The sequence below is a fragment of the Thunnus albacares genome, chromosome 19 (genome assembly GCF_914725855.1).
Source record: "Thunnus albacares chromosome 19, fThuAlb1.1, whole genome shotgun sequence".
NCBI lineage: Eukaryota > Metazoa > Chordata > Actinopteri > Scombriformes > Scombridae > Thunnus > Thunnus albacares.
Window position 1 is genome coordinate 22,861,478 of NC_058124.1, and position 18,721 is coordinate 22,880,198.

General features: G+C 39.6%; 1 protein-coding gene and 1 long non-coding RNA gene across 4 annotated transcripts; one reads left to right on the top strand and one right to left on the bottom strand.

The window, feature by feature from the left end:
* The first annotated feature begins 1,259 nt into the window (after positions 1 to 1,259).
* ak2 (adenylate kinase 2) lies at positions 1,260 to 18,168 on the top strand. Of its 3 annotated transcripts, none has more exons than XM_044335284.1 (7): positions 1,260 to 1,458; positions 5,876 to 6,001; positions 6,642 to 6,752; positions 7,641 to 7,735; positions 10,280 to 10,352; positions 13,444 to 13,663; positions 17,863 to 18,168. In XM_044335284.1, the coding sequence occupies exons 1-7, from the start codon at positions 1,360 to 1,362 to the stop codon at positions 17,868 to 17,870; spliced, it is 732 nt and encodes a 243-aa protein (XP_044191219.1). In that variant the 5' UTR covers positions 1,260 to 1,359; the 3' UTR covers positions 17,871 to 18,168. The 3 variants fall into 3 exon arrangements, with proteins under 3 accessions (XP_044191219.1, XP_044191220.1, XP_044191218.1); XM_044335285.1 differs by having other exon boundaries at positions 13,444 to 13,647; XM_044335283.1 differs by lacking the exon at positions 17,863 to 18,168 and having other exon boundaries at positions 13,444 to 14,423.
* On the bottom strand, positions 16,216 to 17,856 carry LOC122969544. Its single transcript, XR_006399038.1, has 2 exons — positions 16,604 to 17,856; positions 16,216 to 16,557 (listed from the first exon to the last, which is right to left on the bottom strand). It is a non-coding gene; the product is annotated as an uncharacterized LOC122969544 (long non-coding RNA).
* Positions 18,169 to 18,721: the final 553 nt, after the last annotated feature.

Consider the following 18,721-nt stretch of genomic DNA (forward strand, 5'->3'; position numbering starts at 1 on the left):
ACGCCCAGGTGCATCTGGTGCATATTCACACACTCACACATCTTGAGCAGGCTCTAACTTCCCTTACCCAGAGCTCTGAGCTGTTTATTCTACTTCAACTTAATTCTATTTATAGTACATATCACTCAAGGTGTCTCTGCACACATAACAGTTTAAGATCTAAACATCAGACACACAACTGTGAGTACTCACGTGTACTTATGCATGAACACACCCACACACAGAATCTTAAAGTTGGATGTTAATAAAACAACAACAATATAGTATAATATAAAAAGAAAAAAGAAAAAGACGAACAGGAAACACAAAGCTTTCACACTTTGACAAACGGATGAAGAAATATTTATACCCTTTTACAACCCTTATTTGTTGTTCCTCATTTTTGCTCTGCCTCAACTTCTTCTCTTCACAGCATTTTACAGTAAACTGACAGACAGACAGACCTTTATTTATTTTTGTATTTATTTTGTACAATTTCCAACATCACAAATGATCTTTAACACTCAATGTAGAGAGATTTTTCTGGAGCTTTCAGCTGTACCCCACAGTCTTAATCAATAAATGAAGGTTTGCTTGAGTGGAACATGAGTTAATGTCCCCCTTCACTCAAAAATATGTTTTTCTTCTTGTTCCTTCAGTTGGATATCTGAGCTTCACTGTGCAGAATGATGTATGTGCAGAGTTTGACACTAGAAGGTTGTTCTCACATTCATCTGCTGAAAATGGAAAGTTTCTCACAAGCTCACGTGAAATCTAAGTTTAAGGGGCCAATCTACAAGCATGATTTGTGACATCACAACTAGTTTGCAAGCCAATCCTAGTGCACATACACTGATAGTGAACTTTACAGTGAACAAAGAGACTTCTTGTGTCCAGCAGTTAAACTTCTTAAATGAAATATATTTGCATATTTATAGGTTCAGGAATTTTTAATGAGGGAGAAGGAGGAGATATAATTTTAATGATTTTAAAGTGGTGATTATTGTTCCAAGCAGTATACTCAAAATACTTTATAAACTTGGATTTATTGATTATGTTCCCAGTAAAATTAATAAATTGGCAGTCCGTTGAACTTTCTGGTTTTTGTTTTAAATATTTAACATTCCGGACTGAAACCTTTATCGGATGTTACGAAGGTAGGCGTTGCAAGAATTTTAGCCAATCGGCGCACAAAACAATTAACTGAACAGTCTGACGGCCAATCAGACGCACGCGTTCCTAGGAGGGGCGGGGTTTCAGCGTTGTAGTGAAAAAAGAGGCGGAGGCGCTTCCTCTCCTGGCCAACTTGCTGAACTGTCAGCAGGACACCGAGGACAGAGTTTGGTAAAGTTTCTGCCCCGGTGGTCTCCCGGTGAAGACATGGCCCCCAGTACGCAGCTGAAAGAGGCAGTAGCCGATATGCAGGAGGGGATCCGTGCCATTCTGCTCGGACCTCCCGGAGCCGGGAAGGGAACTCAGGTGAGCTAACGGAGCTAGCATTAGCTGTTAGCCGTTAGCGCATGGTCGCTAATACAAGCTAATGCTAATCTACTTGTTTCTATGAGATATCACAGCAGCAGTTAGCAGCTGGACTCATATATCTGCTAACTACAGTCGATATAGTTATTACTACTCACTATGGTTGCATTATTTCTCAATATGTTCGTCAGGTTTATGATTAATTTAATTAAATATCATAGTAACCAGTGGTGGAAAGTAATGAAACACCTCTACTCAGGTATTGTAGTTAAGTACAAGTTTGAGGTACTTGCACTTTACTTGAGTATTTCCATTTGATGCTACTTCATGCTTCCACTCCACTACATTTCAGAGGGAAATCTTGTACTTTCTACTCCACTATATTTATTTAGTTACTTTCAGATGAAGATTTGACACAATGGATAATATAACAAGCTTTTAAAATACATCACATTGTTAAAGATGAAACCAGTGGTTTCCAACTTTTTTGACGTCTTACAAAAAGCACTGTGTAGTCAGGGTCACATTTCAGATGTCTATGAGTTGTTAACAGCTCCACCAAATAGTGATTTTTCCCTCTAAACTTCTCACATGCTTTCATTTCAATAAATGTCAAATGACATTTTACCAAAAATCAAAGATTAGAGGAAAAAGTCCAAAAACTGAAAACAGATTTGTGTATCAGAACTTTGTTTTTTTTATTATATTCTCTCCTATTAATCATTTCACAACCCGTCAGATTCATCTGGTGACCCTTTGGAGGGGCCTGACCCTTAGGTTGCGAACCACTGGACTAAACTGAGTACTTCTTCCACCACTAATAGTAACCTAATTTATATCAGGCACTCAAAACAATATGTGTACACCACATGTTTTTAGTTCCATTATAAAGTTACTACTTTAAACTGTCAAGACAGTTTAAAGTCTTGACAGTCAAGACACTGTCAAGACAGTTTAAAGTAGTTTCAAATGAACATTGAAACTATTTCAATGTTCATTTAGGCACGTGACTGTTGTTTTAAAGCAGACTTGAAAAACTGTGAACCTTTAATTGCAGAACTGGTTTAAAGGTTAGTTTCGTTATTGGTCAGCTATTGCTTGATAAGTTGGTTTAATCAGACTATAAAAACGTTTGCGATGCTTATCTCAGTTTATCAAAGCCAAATGAGCAAAAATTACAAGGCCATTTAGTTCAGAGTAATATAATGCAGAGATTGCATTGATACATTATTAAAACTGGCATAGATTGGTTATCAGACAGTCAACCTATAAATAGGTCGATTTATCATTTCTGCAGTATTAACTGTTCACTCTCAGTAACAAAGTGTTACTGTGGGTCTATTTGCCGCTTGTGTCTGATGTGGTTTTCACACTGAAGCCTCTTCACTAGGCGGCTGAAATCAAACTTGATAACAACTTAATTTATCAAACAGAAATTATAAATATTTGCTGAGTGTTGGTTCTCAAATATGAGGATTTACTGTCTTTGTTTTGTATTAGAGCTGAAATGATCAGTTGAATCAAGTAGTTGATCAACAGAAAATTAATCTGCAACAGATTTGATGATCACTTAACTGTTAAAGTTGCAATTAATTAGATAAATTAGAAAATGACAAACACTCTCTGGCTCCAGACGCTGCTTTACTCTTTGTTATATCGTTGTAAATTAAATATCTTTGAGATTTACAGTGAGTGGTGGTCACACAAAACAAGAATTTTCACTAAGACAATAAAAGATAATTGATAGTAAAAACAAGACTAGGTCAAAACCTAGTGTATAGCTGGACAGCGTGTGGTCAGTGTGTGAAATTGTGGCCAGTTTGTTACAGGGATAGTCAGTGGTTGTGTCTATAATGTGAACTCCTAGATATTAAATGTTCATCTGCAATTTTCTGTCATGGTCCCAGTAACATTTGTTGTTAAAGTGTACTGAAGTAGCATCACATGTCATGGTTAAGCACCGTTTGAGTAAAACAAAAATAAATTCAGCTGCAAGAACAATACTTTCCATTCATATGTTGGGATGTTTGATTTGAAAGAGAACTTCTTTTAATTCTAATTATAACGATTCTGATTATTTGTTAACTTCTGCCTGTTCTTTCATCTGTTTCACTCTGAGGATGTTTCTTGTTTTTCACTCTGTATTGAGTGTTTTGTCAGAATGATGGTTATTTTGGGGGCTTTAACTGTGCGCTCTCCCTCATGCCTCTATGCACCTTTTTTCTGCGTCCTTCATGGTTAAGGAGGCTGCGGTGGAAATTGTAAATGAAAGTTTTGACAGCATTTTGTTTGCAAATTCTGGAGGCTTGTGTCTGCCTGGTCACTGCAGTTACAGTCAAATCAAGCGCACCTACAGAGCAGCCGCCCCACACTAAACTGATATAACCGCTACATGAGTTTGCATGTTTTACCTGCAAGACTCGTGTTGTAATGCTGTCTTTCAAATAAAAAGCTTGTGTCCTGGTAATTAGTTCAGTTATAAAGTCCAAACGCATCGCGGAGCATCTCTCCTGCCGGCTGCTGACGGCGCTGTCAGCCGGAGAGTCGATCACACTGGACGGTAGAGGAGGAGACGGTAGAGATGCTGGTACAAGACAGGATTTTAACCAACTTAACACTGGAGCTGAGAGCATCAGAGCAGGAAACCGCGATTATAGGGCCGGTCCGTGGCCAGTCCAGCCAATAATTACCGGCATCACTATTTATCTTAATGAAATCGTTCTGCTGGCTGTTGATGCCACATAACACAGTGCCAGGACAGCGAAGGTACCTGTGACCAAAGCTGCATCATTAAGCATGGCGGCTTAGCCTGCAGTTTTCCAGCATCATGTATGTGACAGAACACAAGAGAGGTCTTGTTGTAGAGAATGTCCTGGTGGAAGTTCAGCAGCGTCTATTCTTGTCAAACCAGTGCCTCAGGTAGGTTAGCTGGGCCTCTAATAATGTAGTAATGAACAGTGGGGATGAACCATTAAGTGTTTTAAAGCTGGTGAAAAATATCATGTAATTTCTGCAGTATATTAACTAATACTGATATGCAGTTTTGACTTTGACTAATATGAAAAATCCACCAGAGATCTACTAAAGACAGTGAGAGTGCCAGTTAGTGTAGAGGGCAGTGACTCATTCCCAGTAGAACATGCTGGTCTTTTGCCTGTAAGAACCCTTTTCCATAATTACATAATTCAGATTAATCTGTGTTGCAACTTTATAGGCCACAGAAACCCAGAAGTCAGTGAAGTGTTGTCACTAAAAATGTCAAAATGACCTTGTCTGTCCTCTCTGCTGCGTGTAGTGCTCTCAGATCAGTCACATGTGTGTGTTGAAGAGCACAGACACGTGTTCTGCATTTACTCCCGTTTGTTCAGTCTCTTGTTTCTTTAACCTGTGTTGTAATCTGGTTTGAATGCTCTGTACTCAGTACGTTGCTCTGTGGCATTCTTGTTATATGTTTTAAGTGTTCTGTAAATTAATTTGTCTTGGATAGACGGATATTCTTGACTGTATTCTTGAGGTTAATATTCAACACAACTTTAAAAAACTGTTTCATATGGATGGGATAGTTTGTATTTTTTGAAGTGGGGTTGTATGAGGTTGTTTTCTATAGTCAGTATATTGCCTGCAGTAGATTTGGGTCTGCACGCTCCTAGTTTGCAGAAGCATACAGGAGTCCTGGCACGGAAGTTAAGTGATGTACTGCTGTGGACGGGGCCAGCAGCAAAATGTATTCTAGCCACCTAAAAAAAACCCACTATCAGTTTAAGTTTACGCTACATTTAGAATATTTTCACAGCTTTACCTTGCTGAAAGACAACCCTTTCCTTTAGCACCACACTTTCTTAACCATAGAACTTCCGTATTCCTACACACGCTGTGCTCTGTATTACGCCGCAGCAGCACTTTCTGACCAGCTCATCTGAGGCTTAATACAGTGTGTGGCACGTGTAGGAATAAGTTCTACAGAAGTACTCCTGCCTGCTTCTCCGAGCTGGAGGGTTGGTGACCCAAATCTAGTGCAGGTAATACACTGACTGTGGATAACTACCTCATAAAACCCCATTTCAAAAAAATGCAAACTATCCCTTTTTGAAGAGCTGCTTTTTAATGCTGTGTTGTTGCATCACATCCAGCTTAATCTCTTAAGGATCCACAATTTCACCTGATCAGTATACAGAGAACATGTTCTAAAATGTAGTTGTCATCAACTGGGTTACATACTGAACTACTAGAAAAATACTAAAGCTGCTTTCATGCTTTAACCAGCCATAAATACAGACGTCTGTCTCTGTATAGCAGTAGAATAAAAGTTCAAATCCACAGCCACAATGTTCTGAATTTTGACTGGTTTGTAATGATAATTTCTAGGCTTGATTATTTATAAAGAGCTTTAATGTGAACGATCTCTCCCTCCCTGCAGGCTCCTCGACTAGCAGAGCAGTACTGCGTTTGCCACCTGGCCACTGGAGACATGCTGAGGGCCATGGTGGCTTCAGGCTCCGAGCTGGGCAAAAGGCTCAAGGAGACCATGGATGCTGGCAAACTGGTAACATTTCTGCATGTCTTCTTCTCATGACCTGAGTGTGTCTGTGTGTCTGTGTGTCTGTGTGTGTGTGTTGTTTTTCTTTTACCCTTTGCCCTCTTGGTGGAGCTGTTGACATTACAGCCCCTCATGCTCAGTCCCACATCGCTTCACATTTCTGATCTTTTGATTTGTTTCCTGTTACTGTTTACATTTGCCTTAATTAACTGACGCCGATGTTGAACACACTAGCATGCAGCGTGTGACGCTATAAGACGGCAAACCGGGTTTTTCCTTATAAGTTTCCCTTCCTCCAAGTTAGAACTCAGCCATATATGAAGAAAATTAGTGGTATGATAAGTATTTTTGATGACTGTATAAAACAATATCTGCTAATGGAGGTAAAATTATATATAAAATGAATTAATTGAGCCTGCACCTTGTGTATTGTTTGTTATTCTGTTTTATTAATGACTGTCTGCTCCTGTTTTGTAACCGTTAATATATGTCGCTTTAAAAGATCACACATGCTCATCCAACCTATCCTTTTATACGCTGAAGGTGAAATAAATGAGCATACTGATGTTTGTTGGCAGTGAGATTCGAGCCAACATAGACGGTGATCAAACTGAAGCTGACAAAATTGTCTTTTGTCGTCTTGCAGGTCAGCGATGAGATGGTCGTGGAGCTTATAGAGAAGAACCTGGACACGCCGGCCTGCAGGAAAGGCTTCCTGTTGGATGGATTCCCTCGCACAGTCAAACAAGCAGAGATGGTTAGGATTTAGATTTGTTTGGTGTTTCTACAGTTGTTCCTCGCTGCTGTCATGTAAACTATCTTTAGTAGAGTTTATTTATGTAGAGAGTTTAAGAGCGCAGCAAAGGGGGCGCCCTGGTGGACTGAGGTTTTAAGACCATGTACTATAAACCCTGACCCCCCTTTATCCCTCTCCTCATTTCCTGTCAGCTCATACTGAATACAATCCCAATTCCAAAAGCAAAAATGCCAAAGAAATCCTTAAAAATATGGTAGGTTCATTTAAATCAAGTACAATAATCAAGTACCTAACTGTCAGAGTTAACTATCATCTCAAAGTTTTTTATTTAAATGGAAAGTTTTCAAAGTTCTGCACATGAGCAGAAAATCCTACAACCTTAAGTCTTGTGAGACCTTCTCGAAATAGAAGAATAAACTCAATAAAAACCTGCATGGTGGTCTGACTTAAAACTAATGTAAATTTGCAAATCGAAGTCCACACTCAGTAAAGACCGGGTCCCAAATAACAGATCCAGATGGTGTTTGTTAACGCCTCACCATCACCCCGAGATAAAATGCCTAAACACTGAATGGTCCAGGATGTACGTCGACAAGAAGAAAAATACATATCTAAAGCTTTAACTAGATAAACTGATAATAGAGGGGAAGTTAGGGATTAAGGTCTGTTTGTAATAACGTGTCTCAAGCGACGACACCACTCAGCGTCTGAGAATTCACATTTTTACCTCAACAACAGGAATACATTATTATGGCAACATTTTCACCATGTTAGGCATTCGGCTGATGTTTTTGTCCGATATGAGTCATCATATTGGGGGAAAGAAGTGCTGGGAAAAATAACCATCAGTCAACCATATGTGACTTCCTGTGTGTTCGTCTCTTCTAGCTGGATAACCTGTTGGACAAGAGACACGAGAATCTGGACTCCGTGATCGAGTTTGCTGTCGACGACTCTCTGTTAGTCCGCAGGATCTGTGGCAGGTAGGAGCCGGCGTGACAGACGATTAATTATTCAACACCAGAGACATTCAATCTGTTTTATTTCCCCCAAGCACGTGCCCAGTACACAACACTGGTTTATGATTTTTCCTGCTTTTTTTTTTTTTTCTTTGTCTGAGAAACTCCTCGTTCTGTCCGCGTGCTTAAATCCACCCGGGCAGGTAGATTGATTCATGTGAACAGAGGAGTCTGGGACAGTGAGATAATGTTGGAGGGAAGTGGAGCGTGAATGAGTGCGATTAACAGAGAAGGTGGCCTGAAGGGGTTTGAGAGCAGTCTCGCAGCTGGAAGGTCGCAGGTTGAATCCTTGTCCGTCCCTGCTGAAATGTGCTGCTTAATGTCCAATCGAGCTTTTAAACTGTGTGGTGAAACGCTACTTTTCATGAATGTCTACTGGGAAATGTGCATAGAAAAAAAAAAAACCTCAGTGTGATTATTAGAACCAAGCTACAGCTCAGGAAAGACTCAAATTTACAGCGAAAAACACAGAACTTTATAGCAATTCATTAGTTTGATGGTTATACTATTAGAAGAAACTTCTAAAGTTAAAGAGTCAACAAGGAAACCAAAAGTCAGTATAGGTACGGGTGCTTAAAAGTGGATATTTCATGCTTTTTGTCATTTTTTAAAATACTATTAGTATGTCGGGTGTCTGTTAAACATGGTCAAAGCTCCAAAACTTGAGGTGAACATATGTAAAATGCTCCCTGCAAGTCAAAAGTCAGGGCTTCAGCCTGCTCTGAATGCTCCGTTTGCAAAGTCACTTCTATTTTCTCCTCGTGATGATGTCAGATTGTTTGCGCATGCCCACAAATGGCGTCCGTATTTTTAGCCACGGTTGCTAAGGTTGTTCCACGGGCTGTTCACGTCGTCCGCTCCGCATATTTTGGATCGAATTCCGGCTCGAACGTGTACAGATGTATTTGAAAAGTTTATGTTTTGAGTAAAGAACGAGTAAATGTGCGTTATACGTCCCCTTTAAGAAAATTGAACTCCTCACTCTCAGAAGCCAGGAACTAAGGTGAATACACAGTTAAAACAATAAAGTTAAAATACTGATGATTAATGTTTAATAGTCTGAAAACAAGTCACACCAGTTTTTGTAATTATGACTCAAACCTGTTTCTTTTTTCACTGGAATCGCTGCGGATTCGCTCGCATAGGCAAAGTAAACTCACACATCGCCTCGGGACAGATTTCACCTGTTGTGAACTTTCTGACCTTTTGACAGAAACAAACAGTATCGCACCACCCAATTTTATAGAACTCTACTTTGCCGAAAGCAATTCCAGATAGGGTTGTCACTTCTTCAAAAGAATTTAGTTTGAACAAGTACGAACAAACACATGAATCACTCTAATTAATTGGAAAGCCACACACAGCCTGTTCCTAACCCGTCAATCACCCTTTTGTACAGGTTAGTGCATTGAAAGCGCTTTACAGATCACTGACAAGTTGATAATAAGACAGAACAAATATAAACAGTGAGAACAATTTGAGACCAATTCATGCAACAAAGATGAAAACACAATAAAAGCAATAAACAGATTAAGATAAAATAACAACTAGATAGAACAATGATAAATAAAATGGATAAGAGGGAATAAAACATGTCGTAGAAGTGACATTGTTCTGTGCATTTGCGGAGCTACACGAGTGCTAACATGGGATTTGTAGTCATGGTGATGTTTCTGTTAAGTCGGTTAACCTCAAATTAGTCTGTGATTTTTCCATCCATGGTGACAAATCCAAGACGTTTCTACACAACAGCTTTCAGACTGTTTGCTGTCATGAGTAATTTATTTTTTGCTACATTGAAATAATAACACCAGTAGAGCTTTCCTCCTTTAATCCATTTTGCTGCAAAGGAAACTTCCTGCATTCAACAGTAGTCGCTACATCCTTCAAGATGCTCAAATCCGTTTTTATTGTGTAACTTTCTGGTCTGACCTGGCACCGGTTTATTTATGTAAGCTCTGCAGGATGAGGCCAAAGAACTGAAGAGAAAGTTGTAATTCTTTTAACAGCTTAATTGGCAGCAGTGTTGTTATTGTTATTTCTTGGTAGGTTTCCATCCCACCTGCTCCTCTGCCTCCGCTGAGCAACAAATAATGATTTACATAATGGTTTCAGAAGCGCTTAATATCACACGCTGACCCACACATGGAACAGGCAGACTTTCATCCGTACACGTGTTACCGCTTTACAAAAAAAAAAGGGGAGTTGTGAAATCGTTTATTGATGTTTGTTAATGCAGCGCAGTGTTTTGTCCCCTTTCTTCGTGATAACCGCTCTACATTATCCGCACGCCTTTTGTGAGGTGGAAGGGGCCCCCGGCTGCTGCCTTTTCAAGCCCAAGTAGGACAGGGGCAGGGAGTGGGATGTGAAAAAAAGGACAGTTAAGTAGTTAAGTGAGTCACCGTAGCCGTCTAACCCTCATCTGTTCTCCTCTTCCTCTGCTCTCACTCTTGATTTCTTTTCCGTCCTTGTCTTGTCCTCTCACCGTCTCTCCCTCCTTTTCCCCAGACTAATTCATCAACCGAGTGGCCGCTCCTACCACGAGGAGTTCAACCCCCCCAAAGAGCCCATGAAGGATGACGTAAGTAGTTTCACTATCAACCCACTTAGAAACCACTTCTGGCTAAACTGCCACCTACCTAAAGTGACTGCCAGGCTGAGAATTGGTGACAGTCAGCCAGCTTCAGACTAAGTGCTTTGACGTATCCCGGTTGTATAAATCGCTCGGGACATTTCGTTTTCTGTTTTTTTTTTGTTTGTTTTTTTTTTTTAAAAAAACACTTGAGATGTGTCTGGTTAAAAGCCATCAGCCTTGGATTTCATTTGTGAAGATTGCTGGAGAAAGCGACTATTTGTCCTTGAGTGGGAGAGTAACAGGCCTTTTTCACAGCAGAGATTTTGACTCGTCGTAGCAGGAAAGCACACAAATGTTACTAAGAACAGAAAGGTGTAATGTGTCTCTGTGAGCCAGCGTGCACAACACAAACAGCCTGAAACTGAAGATTAAATTTATTATTTACATACGTGTGTGCTTTTCCTACTGTGACGTGAAAATGACTTGTGTGAAAAAGGTCTTTCGGTTAATTGTGTTTAGAGGTTGATGACCGCTGAAGGTTTCTTGCAGTGTTTTATGTAACGCCAGAGGAATATATTTATAGATCCCCTCCAGACATGTTTTAAGATTTATCTAAAATGCTCTACATAGAATAATAATTTATGTCTAATATGGGTTTTCCAAAAAAAGGTTCAGTTACCTTATTAAAATTCTTAAATGTACGTCTTCTCTCCTTCTCCCTCATTAAAAATTCAAGAATCAATGAATATGTAAATATTATTAATTTTAAAAGTTTAACTGCTGGACACATGATGTCTCCTACTTCACTGTAAAGTCCGCTCTTAGTGTTTGTGCTCTGGAGGTTTAAAGTTTCCACATCACGCTTGTATAAGTCAAATACTGGATCCAAACGAGTTGTGATGTCACATCCTGCTCGCTTTAAACTGAGATTTCAGGTGAGGTGCAGAGAAACTTTCCCTCCTTCAGCAGATGAAAGTGAAAACAGCCGTCTAGTGTCAAACTCTGCACATAAATCTGCACAGTGAAGCTCAAACATCACACTAAAGTGACAGGAAGCAAAACACATTGTTCGAGCGGAGGAGGATTAAAATAAAACAGAGCAAAGGTCATATATATCTAACGAGCGAGGTTATTGATTAGACCTTTATCTACCAACTACATGTACATTTATAATGAGATATGTCCAATATAATATAATGGCTGACGTACGGATCAGTTGGCACGCCGCACTTCTTTCCCTTCGCTGTAATCATTCAATGCAGCATGTCTCAATATCAGGAAAAATAGCAAACATACTCGGTGTTCTGGTCGGGAAAAGTGGAGGAAAAATGACTCAATCAGTCACATTAAGCAATCAGGACGTGTGAGGAAATTGAAGTTGACGTAAGTCTGAGGTTGATAATCAAATAATTGCCGTTCCAGCTCGACAAGGTCCTGCAGGAAACCCTATAGATGAACTTTTCTTCAAATGTGGAATTTTAGCCTCCAAGAGGTGGATTTGGCGGAGGCTCTGTGTAACGCCACATACACCGAGTGGTGTTTTTTGGCCGTCTAAACACAGTAATTTCCAAATCTTCAAATCTCTTCCACTCTTCACTAGTTGTAATTTGTTGTAATTTGTAAGTTCAATTGTGAAAATTGTCTTAATAAGCAGCCATAAATAAATATCTCCCATTTCCCTCAGTTGTTACCGTTTAGCTGGCAGAAGTTGTCACCGTGTTAGAGGTGCAATCTTGATTGTTTAGTTTTAATGTCACTCCAGATTTTAGCTTTGTTTAGTTGTATTGGCAATGCCTTCTATAAATGAACAGAGGAACTACTTATCTCAGAGATCTCTGACATGTTTTAGACCCAGAAACCAGCCAAAGTCAGGTCCTGATTCATTTCTTGCCTGTACTTGATTTTTCCACCAAAGACAAATTGTAGTGGTGTTTGGAAGATTAATTTTGACTTGTAATTTTTAGGGAAATGTTAAAAATTTGATTTTGATTTTTCTTAGGCCTCCTTGTGAGGCCCCTGACGATTCCCCACTGGTGTATGAATTGCAGTAAAGATTTGTCTTTATAGTGTTTGTGTGTAGACATCTTGACAGCTTCCATAGAAATGCTACCAACTGTTAAATAAAGCTTCAGGTTCAGTTTGGGTTTGGTTGAGAGGAGAGGCTGTAGCCAGTACGTCACAGGAGCCTGGTGAGATGTTGATCACTAATGGATGAAATGAAGCTAAAATATAGTCTCTGTACTGTATATGAATATATAGTCTCAACGTTTTAGTAAAGTCAGATCTTAAAGACACAAACAAGGACAGGGTTCAGGTCTCAGCAGAACTTTCCTCCACATTTCCCACATTTTATACTTTAAATCTTTGCTCTTAATGTAGATTTCCGTAAACACAGTTTCTGAGGGAATGTGAAACAGAGACTTAATGATAAAAATGCTCTAATCGCTCTTGTTTTCTAATCTGATTCTGATTACAGATCTGATACAGGTGCTCTTCTCTTCCCCAAATCTAAAATCTATAAACCATTGGGATCATTTTTACATAAAGTAGCATGAGGCCAGGGATTATTGTGGTGCTGCTGTGACTGAATGAATGTAACCGACGGCGGAAACACTGAATTTCATAACAAAGAATCTGTATTTAATGTCTGGCCGATACCTGATTTGCTTAATGAGGTCGGTTTTGGTGCAGATACCGATCTGACAAACCGGATGGGTGCATCCCTACTTAGTGTGCTTTTACTCTTTGTGATGTTTACGTATGTAACATGTGAAGCCAAGCGGCTCGTCTGCTAACAAAGCAACATTCAAAGCGACACACAATCCCCGAGCTTAGAAAAGAAGGCTGCGGTTTCTAAGAGCACAACAGATGTGACGTGAATGAGAGCGAAAGAAAGCGAGAGGCATAAAGCGACACTTGATTAGCTCGCCGTATAAACCACGACGAGATCGATGTATAGAAACTGAAGAGCACTGACCTAATTTTAGACATGAATTGAAACTCGTTGTGCAGGTTTCACCACCTCAGTCACCTTGTTCGTGTTATTTGTCTTTTGTCCTTCTTCTCATGTGTTTCCTCCCTGCTCGTCTTCACCCAGGTGACAGGTGAGCCGCTCATCCGCCGCAGTGACGACAACGAGACGACGCTGCGGTCCCGTCTGGACGCCTACCACCGTCAGACGGTCCCTCTGGTGGATTACTACAGAGCCAGGGGACTGCACACAGCCATCGACGCCGCCAAGAACCCCAACGTCGTCTTCGCCTCCATCGTAGCGGCCTTCTCAGCTGCCACGGAAACCCCGGTCCGCGCTACCGCCTGTAAAGACCAAGTGTTCTTCATTTAAAAAAAAAACAAAAAAAAAAAAAAACCCTTTTCCTTCGTTCCTGTATCCCCTCCAGTTTCCCCTCAAGGTTGGAGATTATACAAGAGTTGATCGAGTGTCACGGCGGCAACAAAATGTAACTTTGCGAAGGTGTAAAGACGGAAGACGGAGACTCAATGTGGCGACGTGATTCAAGAAATTCACAGCGTTCCGCCAGTGTGATCCCTGTTGTAGAAACAGAAAGGATTATTTTTGTTACTCGTTATCACAAAATGAAGTCTGAAAGAGAACAAGCCGATGTAGAAGTGATCAATAATCGCAAAACAAACTCTGCTGCTGCTGCTTCTCACCTAATATAGAAACGATGAGATTTAAGGATTTGACATTTTAGCAGAGCGGAGCGCCGTGCATGTTCCTTTTTCACCAGAATGTGTTTGAAAATATTGACGTTTGTTGCATATTGTTTGCCTTCGCCGGACAGGTTTGCTCTTGTTTAATCGGTAACTCTGCCCTTTTCTCTTCCTTGTGCACATACAGTAGAACTGCTGTTTGTTCAATCTAGCTTATATTTCCTCCTCTTTTACTTCCCTACAGGTGGAAACACAATAGAAGCATTGGATGTGGATTGTCCAATTTGCAAGTCATTTTCAGTGGCCTTTGACATCCTCAAATTGTTTTTTGATTTATAGCACTGAGAGAGAAACAAAGCCGTCGCTTTTCATAAGGTGACGTGACACCGTAATGACCGTTAAACAGTTTGGAAGGAAAAAGAAAATGATGCAACATTTTTATTTTAGGTGTTACTGCTAAAACGTCGGCTCAAAGAAACCATGACAAACCTGAGTAAATGCAAGTTAATGAAACCCAAAATCCAAAATATAATTTGTGTAGTATAAAAAATGTGAAAATAATAACCAAATATGTGAACTAAGCCAAGGAAACTCAAAACAGAAGTGATGAAATTACACTTTCGTTGTTTCCTCTAACTCTCACTTGGGACATCCTTCCTCTTTTTTTTTTTTTTTTATTCTTTCCTTTCTTTGTTTGTCCTGTTTTCTCCTCTTCCCTCCTTGTTCTCCTCCTCCGTTCTGCTTTCACGCTGCGGCACTCCATGAACGACCCTCTAGACGTCAGACTGGTTGGAAAAATAACTCGGTGTTTGATTGATAGGGCTAATTGCTAAATCAATATGCGCTTCACAGTGAAACAGACTGTACTGTGTTTTCACTGAAGTAGCTGAATCATTACTTGAAGGCCTAAACGGTGTGACGTCGGCTCAGCCTGGTGCGACACCAGCGCTTGTTTTTGTAAGGTTCATAGAGTTTTGGCTGCATTTTCCTCATGGCAAAGCATGTGACTTCCTGTCGCTCTTATCAGGAATTTAATGGGACGAAACTGTTAATTGTTAACGTTGGTGATGCTGGATGTTTAAAGAAACACTGACACTTTGTTCTCTGTACTGTAAGAACTGTAATAGTAATAGAAATAGATGGAGACTAGAATTGAAATAAGGCCAGACTTCACAAAAAGAATACTTGTAGAAATATTTTTAATAAGTTTATTGGAACTATGTGGTCAACTTGACCTTTAATAGGGTCATCTAAGTCCAGTATGTAGTCTGCTGCGATGCATGCTGAACTCCTTTAGGACCTCGTAATCTGCAATTTTAGGTTTTCCTACATGAAAGTTAATGATCGGTGAGAAATGTGGTGTAATATTTGGTCCTCAGTCAAAAACCGTTATCCTAGATCAGACTGTGAGTCCATCGACAGCCGACGTCAGAGCTTTAGCAACCAAACATTAAGATTCTGACGTTGTCGAAGTGTACACAGCCTGACCGATACTGGATGTCGTGGCCAATATTGATTTCAGTATTTGTAGTTTAAAAAATCCATAATGGCAGATTGTTTTTGTTTTTTTAACATAAACACATTACTTGAAAAGAACACAAGAGAATCCCACACTCTGTCCATCACTTGAACTCACTTTAATAACACGACGTAACACGAAGATCTGACAACAGAAACATTGTGTTATTAAATAAAGTGAGTTCAGGTGAAGGTCTGTGCGTGGGATTCTTTGGTTTCATTTAAGTCAAGATTTTTTGATCCCACACACCGATCACAAAGACCTCATGGTGTGCAGGAACTTTTCTGGCAAATTTAACATAAATGCACAATTACACTTACTTACTTATTTATTTATTTATTTATTTATTTATTTATGTGACCAAGATACAGAGTGAGTGGACCATTTAACTGAGTAAAAAGAAACGTCTTGTCAGTGCTCTCTGGAGAGTTTCTAAATAATCTTAAACCTAGTTTGGTGTTTTTGTTCTGCAGTTTTTTTTGCGTATCAGCCAATATATTGACCGAGCCGATTTATCCGTCTAACTCTAGAAATTTAGAACGAAAATCCCACAGTGTGACTACGACCCATGTTTACAAATCAACCGATCAGGATACGACACAAAATGACCCGGAAGACATTGACAAGCTGGTTTAATGCTAAAGCTAAAACACATATTTCCCTCAAACTCACTTTTAATGCCGTCTTTTCTCTGCTTCACACTTTTCTCCTCTTGAGGTTTTTTTTTTGTTAATGTATAGAAATGGCAGCACTACGGCCAAGTCTGGTTAATAACGTGTTTCTGGTTGCATTTTTCTTTTTCCCATTTACTTTGAAACACGACGGCATTCATCACACAGTCTGACCTGCTTCATAACTGATATTTTACAGTCTGACACAGATTGAAGAAGGTTTTATTTGACGCGTCTCGCACAGTGTGACATAAAATGATCTTTAAAAGATTGCTGTTACGGCACAGTGTGGAGGCACCTTAAGGTTTCTTTTTTATGCACGGACATGATCTTAAAAAAAAAAAAAACTCTTGAAATGACAGTAACTGCTGTTTTTTCCCATCACACAACTGAACATTGAAAAGTGGCTTATTTGCCTATAATTTAGTATTTAACACCAAGTCATGTAAAAGACTGGAGCAAAGATGCTTAACAAAGAGTGTCTTACTCTTCATGTACAAATCTGTCAAACAGTTTGCTTAAAAAAATGTAAAAAAAAAAAAAAAGGTTACAGGACTTTTTTGTTAGAATGTAAAACGCACTTTAAGTATAAGCACTTTAAAAGAAATTAAGTCTGTTGTAGCTATTGTGAAATGTGTTTTAAAACTGGGAAATGTAATTTTTTTGGTCATTGAGTGTTCAGGGGCCAGTTGTAAAAAAAAAAAAAACAAAAACAAGTATTTTAAGACTGAGCTAAATTTAACTTTTTAAGGGTGAGGTTTGACCCGCCGGGTCTCTGACATCACAGTTTCTGTGGAGGGAATCGGGATCAAAGAGGCGAGCTCTGAAGGATGTTGGACGCTCAGACCTTCATAAAAATACCTTCTCGGAAATGTTTTGAATTCGAGCTTTTGTTTCTGCTGCTCCCAAAGGTGTCTTTTCACTTCTTGTTCCACTTGCACTTTCAGTCCTTGCGCACTATGTTTTGTTCCAAAGACATTTCTTGTTTCATACAATGGGGAGTGGTGTGGGAAAACATTTCAGTTATCTTAAATTCCCAACAGAGAAGTAATTGATTTTTTTATTTTCCCCCTCCATAATAACTGACGTATTGGAAATCACAGCTCAGCCTCTGAACACTCCTATGACCTCATTCTTGGGGGATTTGTCCTTGACTCCTGCTTCTGCTCTGTAGTCACCTGGTGTTTGTGTTCAGTGGAAACATCTAGCATGCAGACTCTGTCACCTGCAGGTTCCCTTGAATACTGATGTGTTTCTTTTCTCTCGGGGGTTGTTTTGATGAAAAACAGTAGCAGATGTTCAGCAGTCCCAGTAGGCAGATTTCAGGTCTTTTTTTATTTAGCTTAGCAAGACTTTTCATGCTAAATATCCCTTAATATCTGGCTCCTTTTTTATGTATCACTCTTTGTAATCTGTGAATGTTTTGTTCAACCTAGACGAATGTGACTTTTGAATTTGCACTTTAATGTGAACGCTAATTGCACTCGCAGATGGACGGGAGTCATTTTTTTTGTCCAGTTCTCTTGACGGTTCCAGCATTTAAATGACCAAAAAAAAAAAAAAAAAAAAATTATTAGTCGTGGTCGTGTTGCAGTTTCTCTGTAAATTCACTCTGTAAAGACTCTTCTTCCCCTCTCTCTCCCTTGTCTTCCAGCTGGTTGAGTCGTGAGCTGCTCCATTCCCACCGAGGCGAAGGATTGGAGTTGGCAATGGAGCTCGGGTGGGTGGACAGACGGAGGGATGGGTCAGTGGTTGGAGGGAGGGAATCAGAAAATAAGAGGAATCCTTATGTTCCATAAGTTAAAGCTAATAGATAAAATAATGTGGTGCTGTCGGGCTCCCAGTTGGCAGCATGTTTGTATTTCCAGTAGATTATGACAGGAATGAGCAAAGCCATTTTATTGCCATATTCCTCATGTTTTCCCCTTCTAATAAATCTCATCCTTTTCTACAATCATCACACGCTTGTTCACAGTGTTTTGTTCAACACTCTCCCGCTGTGTTAGTCATAATATTGGGTTTTCCCTAATGTAGCCTCAGTTTGTTCCTCTCATGTATCACAGTTACATTAAAGTCACAGAGCGGAGCATCATAGCACTTCTAATCATCTGGGTGCAAAAATGTTTGATTTTTAACTTGTTTCCCCAAATTGAGACTGTTTTTCCTGATCCAAGAAGCCAGAAATTACATAAAATATGTTCTTGCTGTTGTTGTACAACACAAGAAAAGCATTAATGTTAATGAAAATATAAAATAACAGAAGCCTCAATATAGACAAATATTGTAATAGTAAAATTCCTTCATTTTGGTTCACATGGACGTGTCATTTCCAGCTACCTTCGTTGTTTGGGTTTGGAAAAAAAGGGATGTAACTTACGAGAAGGGGTTGAAAATCCAGTCAGCTGCACAACAACAAAGATTTTCAAACATTTTCCCCAAAAGTTTTCTCTCATATTCTGTCTGATGTAGCTAATCTTGTATGATATTCCTGTTTCAGAACTTAACCTGCAGCA

Excerpts from the sequence above, each read along its gene's own strand:
- ak2 (XM_044335283.1), top strand. The coding sequence starts at position 1,360 with ATGGCCCCCAGTACGCAGCTGAAAGAGGCAGTAGCCGATATGCAGGAG. Across the intron at positions 6,002-6,641 it reads CCATGGATGCTGGCAAACTG|GTCAGCGATGAGATGGTCGT; the intron begins GTAACATTTCTG and ends GTCGTCTTGCAG. Across the intron at positions 7,736-10,279 it reads GTCCGCAGGATCTGTGGCAG|ACTAATTCATCAACCGAGTG; the intron begins GTAGGAGCCGGC and ends CCTTTTCCCCAG.